General features: G+C 46.6%; 1 protein-coding gene across 1 annotated transcript in view; it reads left to right on the top strand.

Moving 5' to 3' along the window:
• The first annotated feature begins 155 nt into the window (after positions 1–155).
• The window catches only part of plekhh3 (pleckstrin homology, MyTH4 and FERM domain containing H3), a 34,006-nt gene continuing 23,056 nt past the window's right edge, over positions 156–11,105 (top strand). The window contains exons 1-2 of the mRNA XM_019875722.1: positions 156–853; positions 6,575–6,633. Coding sequence (XP_019731281.1) covers positions 719–853; positions 6,575–6,633 — 194 coding nt within the window. The 5' untranslated portion in view covers positions 156–718. The remainder of the gene's footprint in view (positions 854–6,574; positions 6,634–11,105) is intronic.

Genomic DNA, 11,105 nt, shown 5'->3' with positions numbered 1-11,105 from the left:
CCCCACACACACACACACACACACCTAGTATCTTACTGTGTACAATACACTTGTGCACTGCCTATTGCACATTCCTCGTCATGGTGATGTGCACGATAGTAGAACAGCGCCGTCAGGACACGTGATCCGCTGGCAGCTTTTAGGGGGGGCGTGTCTAATGCCGGTGACGCAGCGGGGAGTGTAGGTTCTAGGCCAATCAGATTGCAGATCCGAAGTCCATGGGCGTTGCTTTCTGGCTGAATTAGCTTGCTTCAGCCACAGCATGCCTCAGTGTGAAACGATCTGTCCCTGACAGCGGTAGTCTCCCGTGTCACCTTTTAACTTTTTTCTCTTTTTTACTATATTCCACCAACTTTGGCGAAATTCTGAAATGCACGAAGCGTTGTTTTGAACCCCGAGTTCCTCGTGTGGAATTAGCTTTCCGCTCTGTGCCTTTTGCTTCAGGACGAGTGAACTTCTAGGACAGCAAGGTGGACTGACTTCTTGAATTGCCTTGAACAGTTTAGTGGGCAACTTCCATTCGGAGGGGTGTTGTGTCCATTTCACGGGGGGAAGAGTCGCATGCTTCCCTCCATCCTCGTCGTCGGGTCTCTATGGAGAGTTTGCCCCGGCGGAGGCGCGCACTCTGCTCCCTCTCATCGCCGAGGCCGCCCCGCCGCCACCACTCGTGAATTCTTCAACCTGGATACGACGAGGCGACACACTTAACCTCATTTGAATGCCTTTGCAAGGTGTCTGCTGGTTGCTGTGCTGCCGCCAGGGCTTCAGTTTGCTGGGTAGGGACTATGGGGAGAAAGAGGAGGAAGAGTCTTTTGAGTTGCGCAACAAGGACGACCTGACTCCCAATGGACAGGTAAGGAGAGTACACCTGCACCCCCCCACCCCACCCCATTAACTCCTTTCGCCACTTTATGTCGCTTATGCATTGTAATCTCATACATATGGGCTCCTTTTGCACACTGACACGTTTTCATTGCACAAAACTCACTTTTTAGTCCCACGTTGTGCTCTGAACTGATTTTATACCGCACCAGTGATCAAATAACAGCATTAATTATGGTTTGGACCGCAAGTGTTTTTCTAATTGACCCACATTGTGAAGCACACACCTCCAAGTGTTCACATGTGCCTTGTGGAAATCCTCACTTTGTGATGGGGGGACGCTCAGTGTGTATTTGTGTGTGTGTGTGTGTGTGTGTGTGTGTGTGTGTGTGTGTGTGTGTGTGGGTTTGCAATGAGCTTGGGACTCATTGTGCAATCACACACAAACACACACACTAACACACACTGATGCAAGCGCCAGTGTGTTGAAGGGATCCTTGTGTGTATGGCTTCAAATAAGACTGCAGCCTTGTCCCCTCTGTAATGTTCATCATGTGATCAGGCACAGAGAGATCAGTATTGTGCGTGCCCCCCTCCCCACAATTTCCCTTGTGAGGGGGCATTGTTGGTGCCCTGTGCTGAGGTGGCTTCTTTTCTGTATGTACCACTATATGACCCTTTACTGTACAATATACAGTATAGATGCAAATCCGAGGTTAAACTTGCAGTGTCATGATTTGAGGTATAGTTAGAAGGGAAATAAGTCAGTTTACAGGAACGGGACTGCAATGATTTGGATTATTTTTGCACTTGAAAATGTGTTCCATGCATTCATTGAGATGTCAGTGTACAGATTGAGTACCATAGCGGTGCAAAATGGTGTGGAATTGCACTGCATCATCCCGAGAGCTGTTTCTAACATTTTGACCCTGTCGTGTAGCTGAGTAAGGTCAGCAAATGGAGGAATCTTGGACCTCAGCGTTTGACTGCAATCATTGTCAAATCAAATGGTCGTATTCGAAAGAGCTAATAAGTTCGACACACGTGCCAAGACATATTGAAACAGTTCTGTGTGCTTTTTTTTTTTACCCCCTCCACCTTTCCCCGCAATCTCTAAGTAAGTGTAAAGAATTGCAGGTGTAAGTAGTACCACATGGAGCCATTAATTATTCTTCATATCTGCTTATCTGTCCGCCTTTGACCCCTCGGTGCACTTGTAAAGACCAGTGTGGGATCATAGCAATTTGCATGAAAACGTTAACGGCAGATAAAGCTCCACAGCGTCAACTGAAGCAGTGGCCGCCAGATAAGGGTGACATCTGTTGCTCGTGGGCGCTCGTAAGAGATGACGCGCTGTCTTGGCTGCCCAACTTTATAACGTGCCAAATGCTTGGCCATCCACACGACGCACATCTGCACTTGATACTGAAATTCAGACGGGGTGCCTGATGGCTGCTTTAAAAAAAACAAAAAAAAAACAAACGTTATTTCTGTGGTAGAGTTTCCAGCTCTGCCAGTATTAACATGCAGATGATAAAATAAGATTATCCTATGAGATGAAGCGGGGGATTCAACTGTTACAGAGCAACCATAAAGGGAACACAGTTGCAGCAGCTGTGGTCACCCTCCGATTACATGTCTTTTTTTAAATTTATTTATTTGAAATTCATTTTCCCTCCCACTCCTTCTTTAGGCTTTATTAGATTAGCTCTCACTTGCAGGAATCCTTTCATTCACTCGAATATCAATGCTGGGTACTGATATCAGTGCAAGGTTCTTGTCGACAAAACTTTGGCAGCATCGGGGCGTGAGTTTGCCATCGCCATTGATGTTGTCCTCCGTATCGGTTCGGACCTCTCGTTGATCAGTGATGACCTTCTTCTTGCGGAGGAATCAATACACTTCCTCTAATCCACTTTTCCTGTAGCTCTGACTCACTGTGCTCTACCCTGGATCCTGTATCGGAGTCAATAGTTCACACCGAGCCCTCAATTAAGACCACAGCTGAATCACTCCAAGCCAATTTCATCAGCTGACCTAGTCTTGAAGTAGCACAATTCGTTATGCTCCCCGCCAGCCCCTCCCCTACGAGTACACACATCTTAGCTGATAGTGTTTGTCTTTCCTCGGGGTCAACGGAGGTGGGTGTTGTGGCTTTGGTGGGGGAGGGTAGCTTGGCTGGAAGCTCCGGGCAGGTCCAAAGTGACTCCCAGGCAGAATCCCTCGGGGCGGCGTTCCGCCGCCTGTGCCGAGCGCTATGTTTCCTGCGCACACATTTTCATGCAGCGGCGGGTCGGACCTCCCTGGATGTGTGTATATCGGGCCTTTCAACGCTTAAACACAGCAGGGATGACCGCAGCGAACTTAAGAGTGTCGGTGGCGTCTCCCAATTTCCAACTACCCGAAACCCTCACTGCCATCTCTGGCATTTTGCTCCCTCAGCAAGATGTGTAGGAGCCCTAAGTACCTTTTAAGTCCGAAAATAATGACGCTCGAGAAGTTAAGACCCCTGCTCCTGCATGTTTGCAATGCTCCTTCAAAGATGCCGCTACCCGACAGCTGCCTAAATAGTCGCGCTGAGCTCAACACCCGCAGTGACGGGAGACAGGAAGCTTTTTTTTTTCCCACCGCCGATTGCAAAGTACGACTGCTTTTTCACACTTTCTTACGAGCATAACTCAAAGAGTACTCCGTATAATTTCACCAAACCCGCACGGAGTGGTGTGACACAGCCCAGTAAATCATTACATTGAATGACCGAAATCTGGATAATGGATCTGATGATTCATGGGAGACGGCAAACGTGATCACAGCTTACAGCTCGCATGAATATTTGGCCTTTGGCGGGAGGTTGCGGCGCTGCCTGATTCTCATGTTGTCCATCCAACAACATTTGCTCTCTTGCAATAAATGTTCTAGATTACTTGTCTGTAAGACAGAAAAACTAAATTGTAGCATTATTATTGGATGTCAAAGCATATTTTTCGTCATTTTCCGGGACCAAAAAGATACAGGTGTGCTCCCGAAGTGTAAAATCTCCATTATTGTAACCCGAAGTGTACGTGGCTGTAATTCTGGAAGAAAGAAAAAGCTACAGAGACGAGGAGTCCCTCCAGGGTTCAGACGGGTTCTTAAAGTTCATAAAAATCCATAAAAAGTTGTAAAATTATGTTCTTAATTGTCCTTAATTTTCAAAGAAAGCTTCGAAAATCAATAAAAATCCTTAAAATTTAACCTGTGGTGTTCATTTCATTTGTGTATGTCATTTTCCCCACCCTTCCAATTCATAGTTTTGTCGGAAAATGCGCCTGGCGCCCTTCGCCTCAAACCCCGCTGTCGGGCTGCATGCCTTCCTGGTTCCCGCTCTGCTTTTCCCGCCATCTCCGATCAGCTCCGATGATGATCACGTGATCACTTCGGGACATACAGTATGTCAAATAAAGGGTTAGCTGATTGCCCCTAAAAATAAAGACGTGCCCTTCCTTTGGCAGAAATGATTTGAACACCAGCTCAGTGATATGTGGCTTTCTGTTCATTAAATCCATAGTGAATCCGCTGCCGAATGGAGAAAAAGTCCTTAAAAATTTGTTAAATTAGCCCTCAAAAGTCCTTAAAAGGTCCATAAATAAAAAGCAAGTGGAAGAGTGGGAACCATGCCCTCTCCAGTCCCTCTGCTAACGCACCCAAAAGGGCTTACAGCCGAAAAAATTAATTGGCCTACAAAAGCAGTACCTTTTAAGAATACTGTACATTGCCCCACCCCACCCAAACACCACTAAACTGTGGTTTACCGAAATCCTTTTTTTATTTATTTTTAGCCTTGGCACAATTGTTTCTTAAGGGTCTAAAGATACGATGTACTTTCGCCCCTCACCCCACAAGGGTATTGCAAAAGATACCATTGAAAATGTGCTTCCTGTTGGCGGAAAAAAGTGTCCATATTCGCATTGCTGCTGCCCCCTGTCGTCGGCGCTCGCCCGTCCTGCTCTGCTTTTCTATTTGGTTTCCGTTGCGTCTCCGCCTCACCACCTCCAGGCCACACATCTGTTCTTTGGACCGACACTGGCTGAGCCCAAGCATTTCCTCATGGTTACTCAGCCTCCCAGGAGAACTGGAAAGAGAGAGCGGGAGAGTAGCCTGGGAGGGGAAGGAGGAAAGGGGATGAAGGGGGGGGGGGCATGGAGTGGAAGCCAGCCACGGGACGAAACGCATCACGGCATCTTTCCCTCTCTCCTTCCATGCCCTGCTCTATTCTGGAGTGATTCATCCCCGACCCGTCCAAGGGGGAGCTTTTGCCAAGGCTCTGCATCGCACGCTATCCTTGTTCCTCATCCCACAGCCCATTTAGTACGCTGACTACACCAAGCAGCGTCACGTTCTGTTTGGAATTACACACAATACTGAAAGCCTTTAACCTGAACCTTTTTAGGTTTATTGACGCACGCGTGGGTTTACGTTCAGGAATTACAACTTTTAAACCGTTGTCGTGACTAGCAGTAATTTCTTGTTTTCCGGCACAGCCGTCTGCTTGGCTCAGTTTTTTTTTATGGCTGACATGCGTATGGGCAAAAGAGAATTACAGTACACGACACGTTTTTTTTAACCAGGCGCAACAAGACTCCTTTCTGACGTGTAGCTCAGTTGTTTTTGGCGGCCCGCGTTGACGTTTACAGTACCTCTCCCCCGAGTTAAACATTCATATAATCTCCTCCTTCGAGCTCCCCTTTGCTCCCTCAGCCCGTCTGATTCATAAATATCTCACAACTCCAAACTGGCCTATAAATTGACAGTTCTTGTTTAGTCTTGGTTATTTTTGAGCCACCCGCAAAGAAGCCGTGGAGTGTTTTTGCAGGGCAAAGGGCTATACTTAGACCGCTTTGCCCAGTAGTAAAGTGTGGTGTGTGTGAGCGTGTGTGTATGAGTGGGCCTATTGTTGACCTGGATTGGGTTTCAGGTAAACCAGCAACCTCGGGCTGAGCCGGGCTGGCCACATGAGCCGGCCCAAGGTTGAGGTTTAGGCTGCGGTTCGGTCGTACCAAGTCAGGCCGCAGGGACAAAGAGAGCGGTGCCCTGCCACCAGGGAACGGCTCCAAATTGTGAATAAGCTAGCAGTGATGTCTTGTGGGGTTTTCCAAGGTCATGTTGGGAATGTACAGGACGAAACATTGTGAAAAGAAATGTCTGTTTACCAGAGCGGTCCCGGAATGAAAAATTAGTTTGAGGACATGAGATCGGTATCCAGGTAAAAACTGAGCGAGGGTTTGATGTGAATACTTATTCGGTAAATTGTCCGGCTTGGTTACTCGTCTAATTTTTGCAATGGGAGATGTAAAACGGAGCGTGTTGGTTCAAGACCCCGAGGTATTTTCAGGTGAGCAACCTGTTCAGAGAGTTGACCGATCCCTGATGTAGATCTTTGGGGTTTTGCTGGTTTGGCTACATGCAGCTGTCGCACAAACGATTCCTCTGTTGCCCTCCCAACTCCTGCTGCCCACATTAATGAGGCTGCTTTGCTTTCGCTGCTACCCTTGCAAGTGAAAGCCAAGTGTTCCGGGGTCAGGTTTTTGTAAGACTACTGACTCAAGGCTAATGAAGAATGGGATCGAATAGTTATCGGTGGGCTATTCCTTTCGCTAAACGTTAGCTTAAAGGGGTGGGCACCTACTAGCTACAAATATAGATGTAGCAGTTGTTCAGCGTTAGCCAAAGTAGCGCATATTGATCCTTTCTTCCCTCTCTCCTCTATTGACAGAGTCCATCAGAGGTGATTCACGTTTCTCAGCCGACACGTACAGCAAATGGGACAAATGGGTAAGTTGCAAAAAAAGCGGAAGTCGTCAACCACGCGTGTCCACTTCCCTGCACAGCACACGGTATCTCATGAGGCCTCGTATCAGAACACACGTGTGCATGTGTGTGTGCAAACAGTAAATGCATATTTGCGCGTGTGCCGGTATCGGTTCTCCCTTGTGACCTCCACCCCACTCCCCCATTTATTTTGATTCTAAAGGCTGGCTTGTCCCGTCTGGTCTACTTCAACTATACGCTATTGTAACAGCACATGTGTGACGTGTTTAATTTTAAACTTTTAAACAAATGCCAGTTGCGAGAGCCCACTCGTTTCCCCGCGTATAACACAATGGGACGTCATGTTTCAGCTGGTGGAGCGACACCCAGCCAGAAAGCGCTCGAAACATTGCTGGTTTCGTTCACACATTTAGGTTCTGCTTCGTGTCCTTCCAAGGCCGTATCTGCCATCAGCGTTGCGTTAGACGGTGAATGAGGAAACGGTGATTGAGTACCTTAGTAGGTAGGACAAGCGAGTGCTAGCTTGTGAAGCGGCTAGTGGTTGACGTCCAGATTTTTGAGTAGATGATAAGAAAACTTTACAACCCTATTTTTTTGGGGGGGGGGGGACTGTCCCAGTGGTACAATACAGTCCTGTTCCGACTGATTGTGTAAGAATTGTGACTTTTAACATTTTACGTGTGTTTTGGTTGGTGTTTCCACTGTCAAAATTGTAAAAGGTGGAGAAAGTGTTCCAGTCCTGGGTGTAGGAGAGCTGACATAGACTCCAGCTCACCTGCGACTATAATAAGGCTTTGGGATAAGCATGGATGGATCGGAGTAAAGAGGGCAGGAAAAATCGCTCTTATTGCAGCTCACGCCACAGAAAAATCGTTAAGCTAATATTTTAGAAGGATCCAAGAATCGGGCATTTGCTGACTTTGAAACGGAAAAAAAAAAATGCTCAATTTGGCCTTATGTTGGGATACGACTGTCCTGCTTAAAACAAAACCGTTTCAAAATGATCATTTATGGATGTTGTCAGCAAGTCCAGGGTCAACTTGAATGGGTTGCTAATTGCACCTTTCCCGATAAACGCGTCATAGTTTGAAAAATCCAATTTGATGTGGTCCAAATCGCTTTACTCGGCTTCATATTCATGTTTTTGAAAACATACGGGTGTCTACACTGTAGCGGGAAACGCAACCACGCCACCCTACAGAAAGGTTCTCCTTTTTAGTTGAAAGTGACTTCCTTTCTGAATAAATGCAAAACCGTTTGAAAATGCTCCTATGACCGCAAGCTTGGTGACTCATTGGTGAAGAGTGGGCATCTTCATCGAGACCATTAGTGTCGGGCTGTGATCTTAGACAGTGACGTGACCAAGCTCTATCTCTGGCATCTTGCCCTTATCGTACCCCGCCAGCCACCCCGCCCCTAACCCCCCGTACTCCCAACCACCCACGCTTCCCTCAGCGACAATCTCCACTGTACATCTGAAGACTCGGAAGACGATGACTCACAAAGCTCAACTTGTGGGGACTATCGAGCTCATCAAATGAAAAGGAGGAAGGCAATTTTAGGACGTCGCTTCAGGCTGGAAGGGAGGAAGACTTAACTTTCTGACTGGACTGGTTTATGCGTGTGTGTCTGTGTGTGCGTGCGCATTTGTGTCTGTGTGTCACTCTTAAAATGTGGCGGCGACAGCCTCAGGCACACGTCATAATTAACTTTTTAAAGGACTGCGTCAAAAGGCGGCCCCCACTGTAATCACGCTCGCTGAGAGTTGAGATTAGAGAGCGCCCGCGCTTGATCATTACCTGGCCAATGACGGAACACGGCCACTCCTCGCCTGTGCGGAGCCACGCCAGACTGATAAGTCACCACAAAGGGACGCGTCCGTTATCTGCGGTCTCAAGTCGCATGGAGCACAGCCCGTGTTTACTTTGGAGTCCAAACATGATTTCACGAGGAAGCCTTCGTCGATGTCATTCGCAGTCAAGTCATCGAGTATAGCGAGAACGACGACGCGGACAGCGATGATAATGATAACTTTGTTTATATAGCGCCTTTCAAAACTGTTTGCAAATTCCGTTGACAGACATCATAGTGGACATTTCTGCTTTTGCATTACAACTTATTAGTTTCCATACTGGCTATCGGATCTGTCCTTCAAATATGTCCTTCTACTTTAGACAGCACCTCCCCGATTCACATTATACAAGAGACATTGACTGCTGCAGTCATTGTTCCTTCCGCAGATGCTGGAGCATTAGTCAAAATTAGGTCAAAATAGGTCTGGGTCCATACAGACTGGTATCTGGTCCAAACCTGGACCAGAGTCTTATCTGTCGAAGTATCGAAATTTTCTCCATTACATTGCATCATCAGTTCTGCTGTCCTCATTCTTCCAGGTACTTCTCTTGACTGGAGCAAATTGTAGTCCACAAAGTATGCCAGAGGGGAAGTCGACACTTCTCCTTCGCTCTCAGCGTTTTACCTTCAAAAAGTCTTTTTTATTTATTTATTTATTATGATTACTTTTTTTTTTTTGCATGTCAGCTGCCAAGCAGTCATGACTGAAAGAGGCCAGTGTGTATCTTCTGCGGTGCGTGTGAATGTTTGTGTGCACATTGCCAGCGTGTGATAGAGGGGGGCCCCTGCTAATTGCCCGTCTGAGTGTCTGTCCACCCGTCTGTCAGATATCGAACTGTCCCAAACAGCTTACACATTGGGCACATATAGAATGTTGACATTCGCTTCATTATTTCGTTTGGACTCAAATAAAAGGCTCTATTGCTTTGGAATAGACTCCCCCCCCCGCTGATCTCACCCACCTATGCACACAAACACATGCGCACACACTCTCACTCCTTCTCCTCTCTCTCCTGCAGTCACACACTCAGACTTCCTGTCACACCACCCCTCCCTTCTCAAAACATGACTTTTTTCCCCCTCCCCCTCCTCCTCTCCCCTGCGTTGAGTCCAGTGATTTCTTGGCTGTGGTCTTGGGTAAACAGTGTATTTTTAGCAGGAAGGTCATATAGGCCCAGTCTTAATCACCACATTCCCATTTTTCCCACCAGCTCGACTTCAGCTGCAGGCTGCCCCTCGGACCACTGGGGGGGCTGGAAAGGCACAAGTAGTTTATTGCATAGACGACGTGGAATTATTTAGTGTATTGTATCCCCCCCTCCCCCACACACGTTTTCCTAGCCATTTGTGTTTGTTTGTGAGTTAGCAGAAATACTTACAGCTTTGCGGGTGTTGCAAAATTTTGGAGTATTATAAAGGCGGGCTTATTTACAATAGCGGACTCCAAATATTTTGTCGCAACCCCAAGATAAACGAAAGGTTCCAGGACGAGTTACAGTGGATTTAAAAAGTCTACCCACACCCATTTTTTTTTTTTTGGGGTGGTGACACGGAGAAAGAAAATGAAACCAAGATAAAGAATACCGCCATTTTTTTTTTTCTGAGACACCTGGGGCTTTCAACAACATGTAGGGAATTATGACCAGTTCCAAATAGCAGTCCGTGTAAGCACAAAAGCTTCGGGCTTCCACTAGAAAGCAAAACAATGTCAGCAAACTCTGTCTAGAGCGCCTGGAATTTATTTGCAGTTAATCCGAGTCAATTTAAACGGTGGCGAGTCTGCGTCGACTCCTGTTGTACTAGCGACTGCTTAAAAGAAAACAATAGGGTTTGCACACTTGTGCAACTACAATATTTCAGTCATTCGTTTTACGTTTCTCTCAGTGATTTTTTCAAATTTTATTTTCAATTGCCAGGAAGTAGCATTTCACTGAAGTGGATCCCTCCTTTTAACACCAAAATAACCCACGCGTGAAACCTTAAAACTGTCAAATAATTCCACATCCCCACTTGATGAGGATTTTAACACGAACACATTCTCCTGCACGTTAAAAGCCTCGTTGTTGTAAAACATTGGGGTCATCTAGGCCCGAGAGCAAGGACGCCGTTAATTAGCGTCTCGGTCTTTTTGATTAAATCTCGACTTCAAATCAATGACTCGTCGGTGCGGCGCACAGACATATGCCAATCACCTCATTGTTCACTTGAATTGCAACATGGAGAGGAGCCAGTATTTGCATGCATTGTTTGTTCCGTAAATTCTCCGTTTATGAAATCTATTTAGAAAAAAAAATTTTTTTTGAATTGTGTTTTTGTCAAGAGATTGAGCTTCAATCATAATCCATTTAAACAGCGCGTTTATTCCTGCAGTTTAGTTTTGAGATTTAAACATCACTGACCGTGCCGGCGAAAAGGCCGAATTTTTGCATGACTTCTCAAATGTTGTGAGCACACCGTCACGATTTGGCAATTGCTTGCGGTGTTGTATTGTCGCTTTGCCTCACGTTGTTCCTTCCTCTTTTGGGCTGAAGTGTTACCCTTGTCATCGCCTTCCTCTTTTCATCCCACCCGAAGCTTTGTTGCCGGGTCACTTTTTAGATGGGGCGACGGTGTTTAATTTA

Source organism: Hippocampus comes, unplaced genomic scaffold, assembly GCF_001891065.2.
Source record: "Hippocampus comes isolate QL1 unplaced genomic scaffold, H_comes_QL1_v1.1 scaffold93, whole genome shotgun sequence".
NCBI classification, from domain to species: domain Eukaryota; kingdom Metazoa; phylum Chordata; class Actinopteri; order Syngnathiformes; family Syngnathidae; genus Hippocampus; species Hippocampus comes.
The sequence above is the reverse complement of the archived record's forward strand: the minus strand, read 5'-3'. Positions and strand labels throughout refer to the sequence as shown.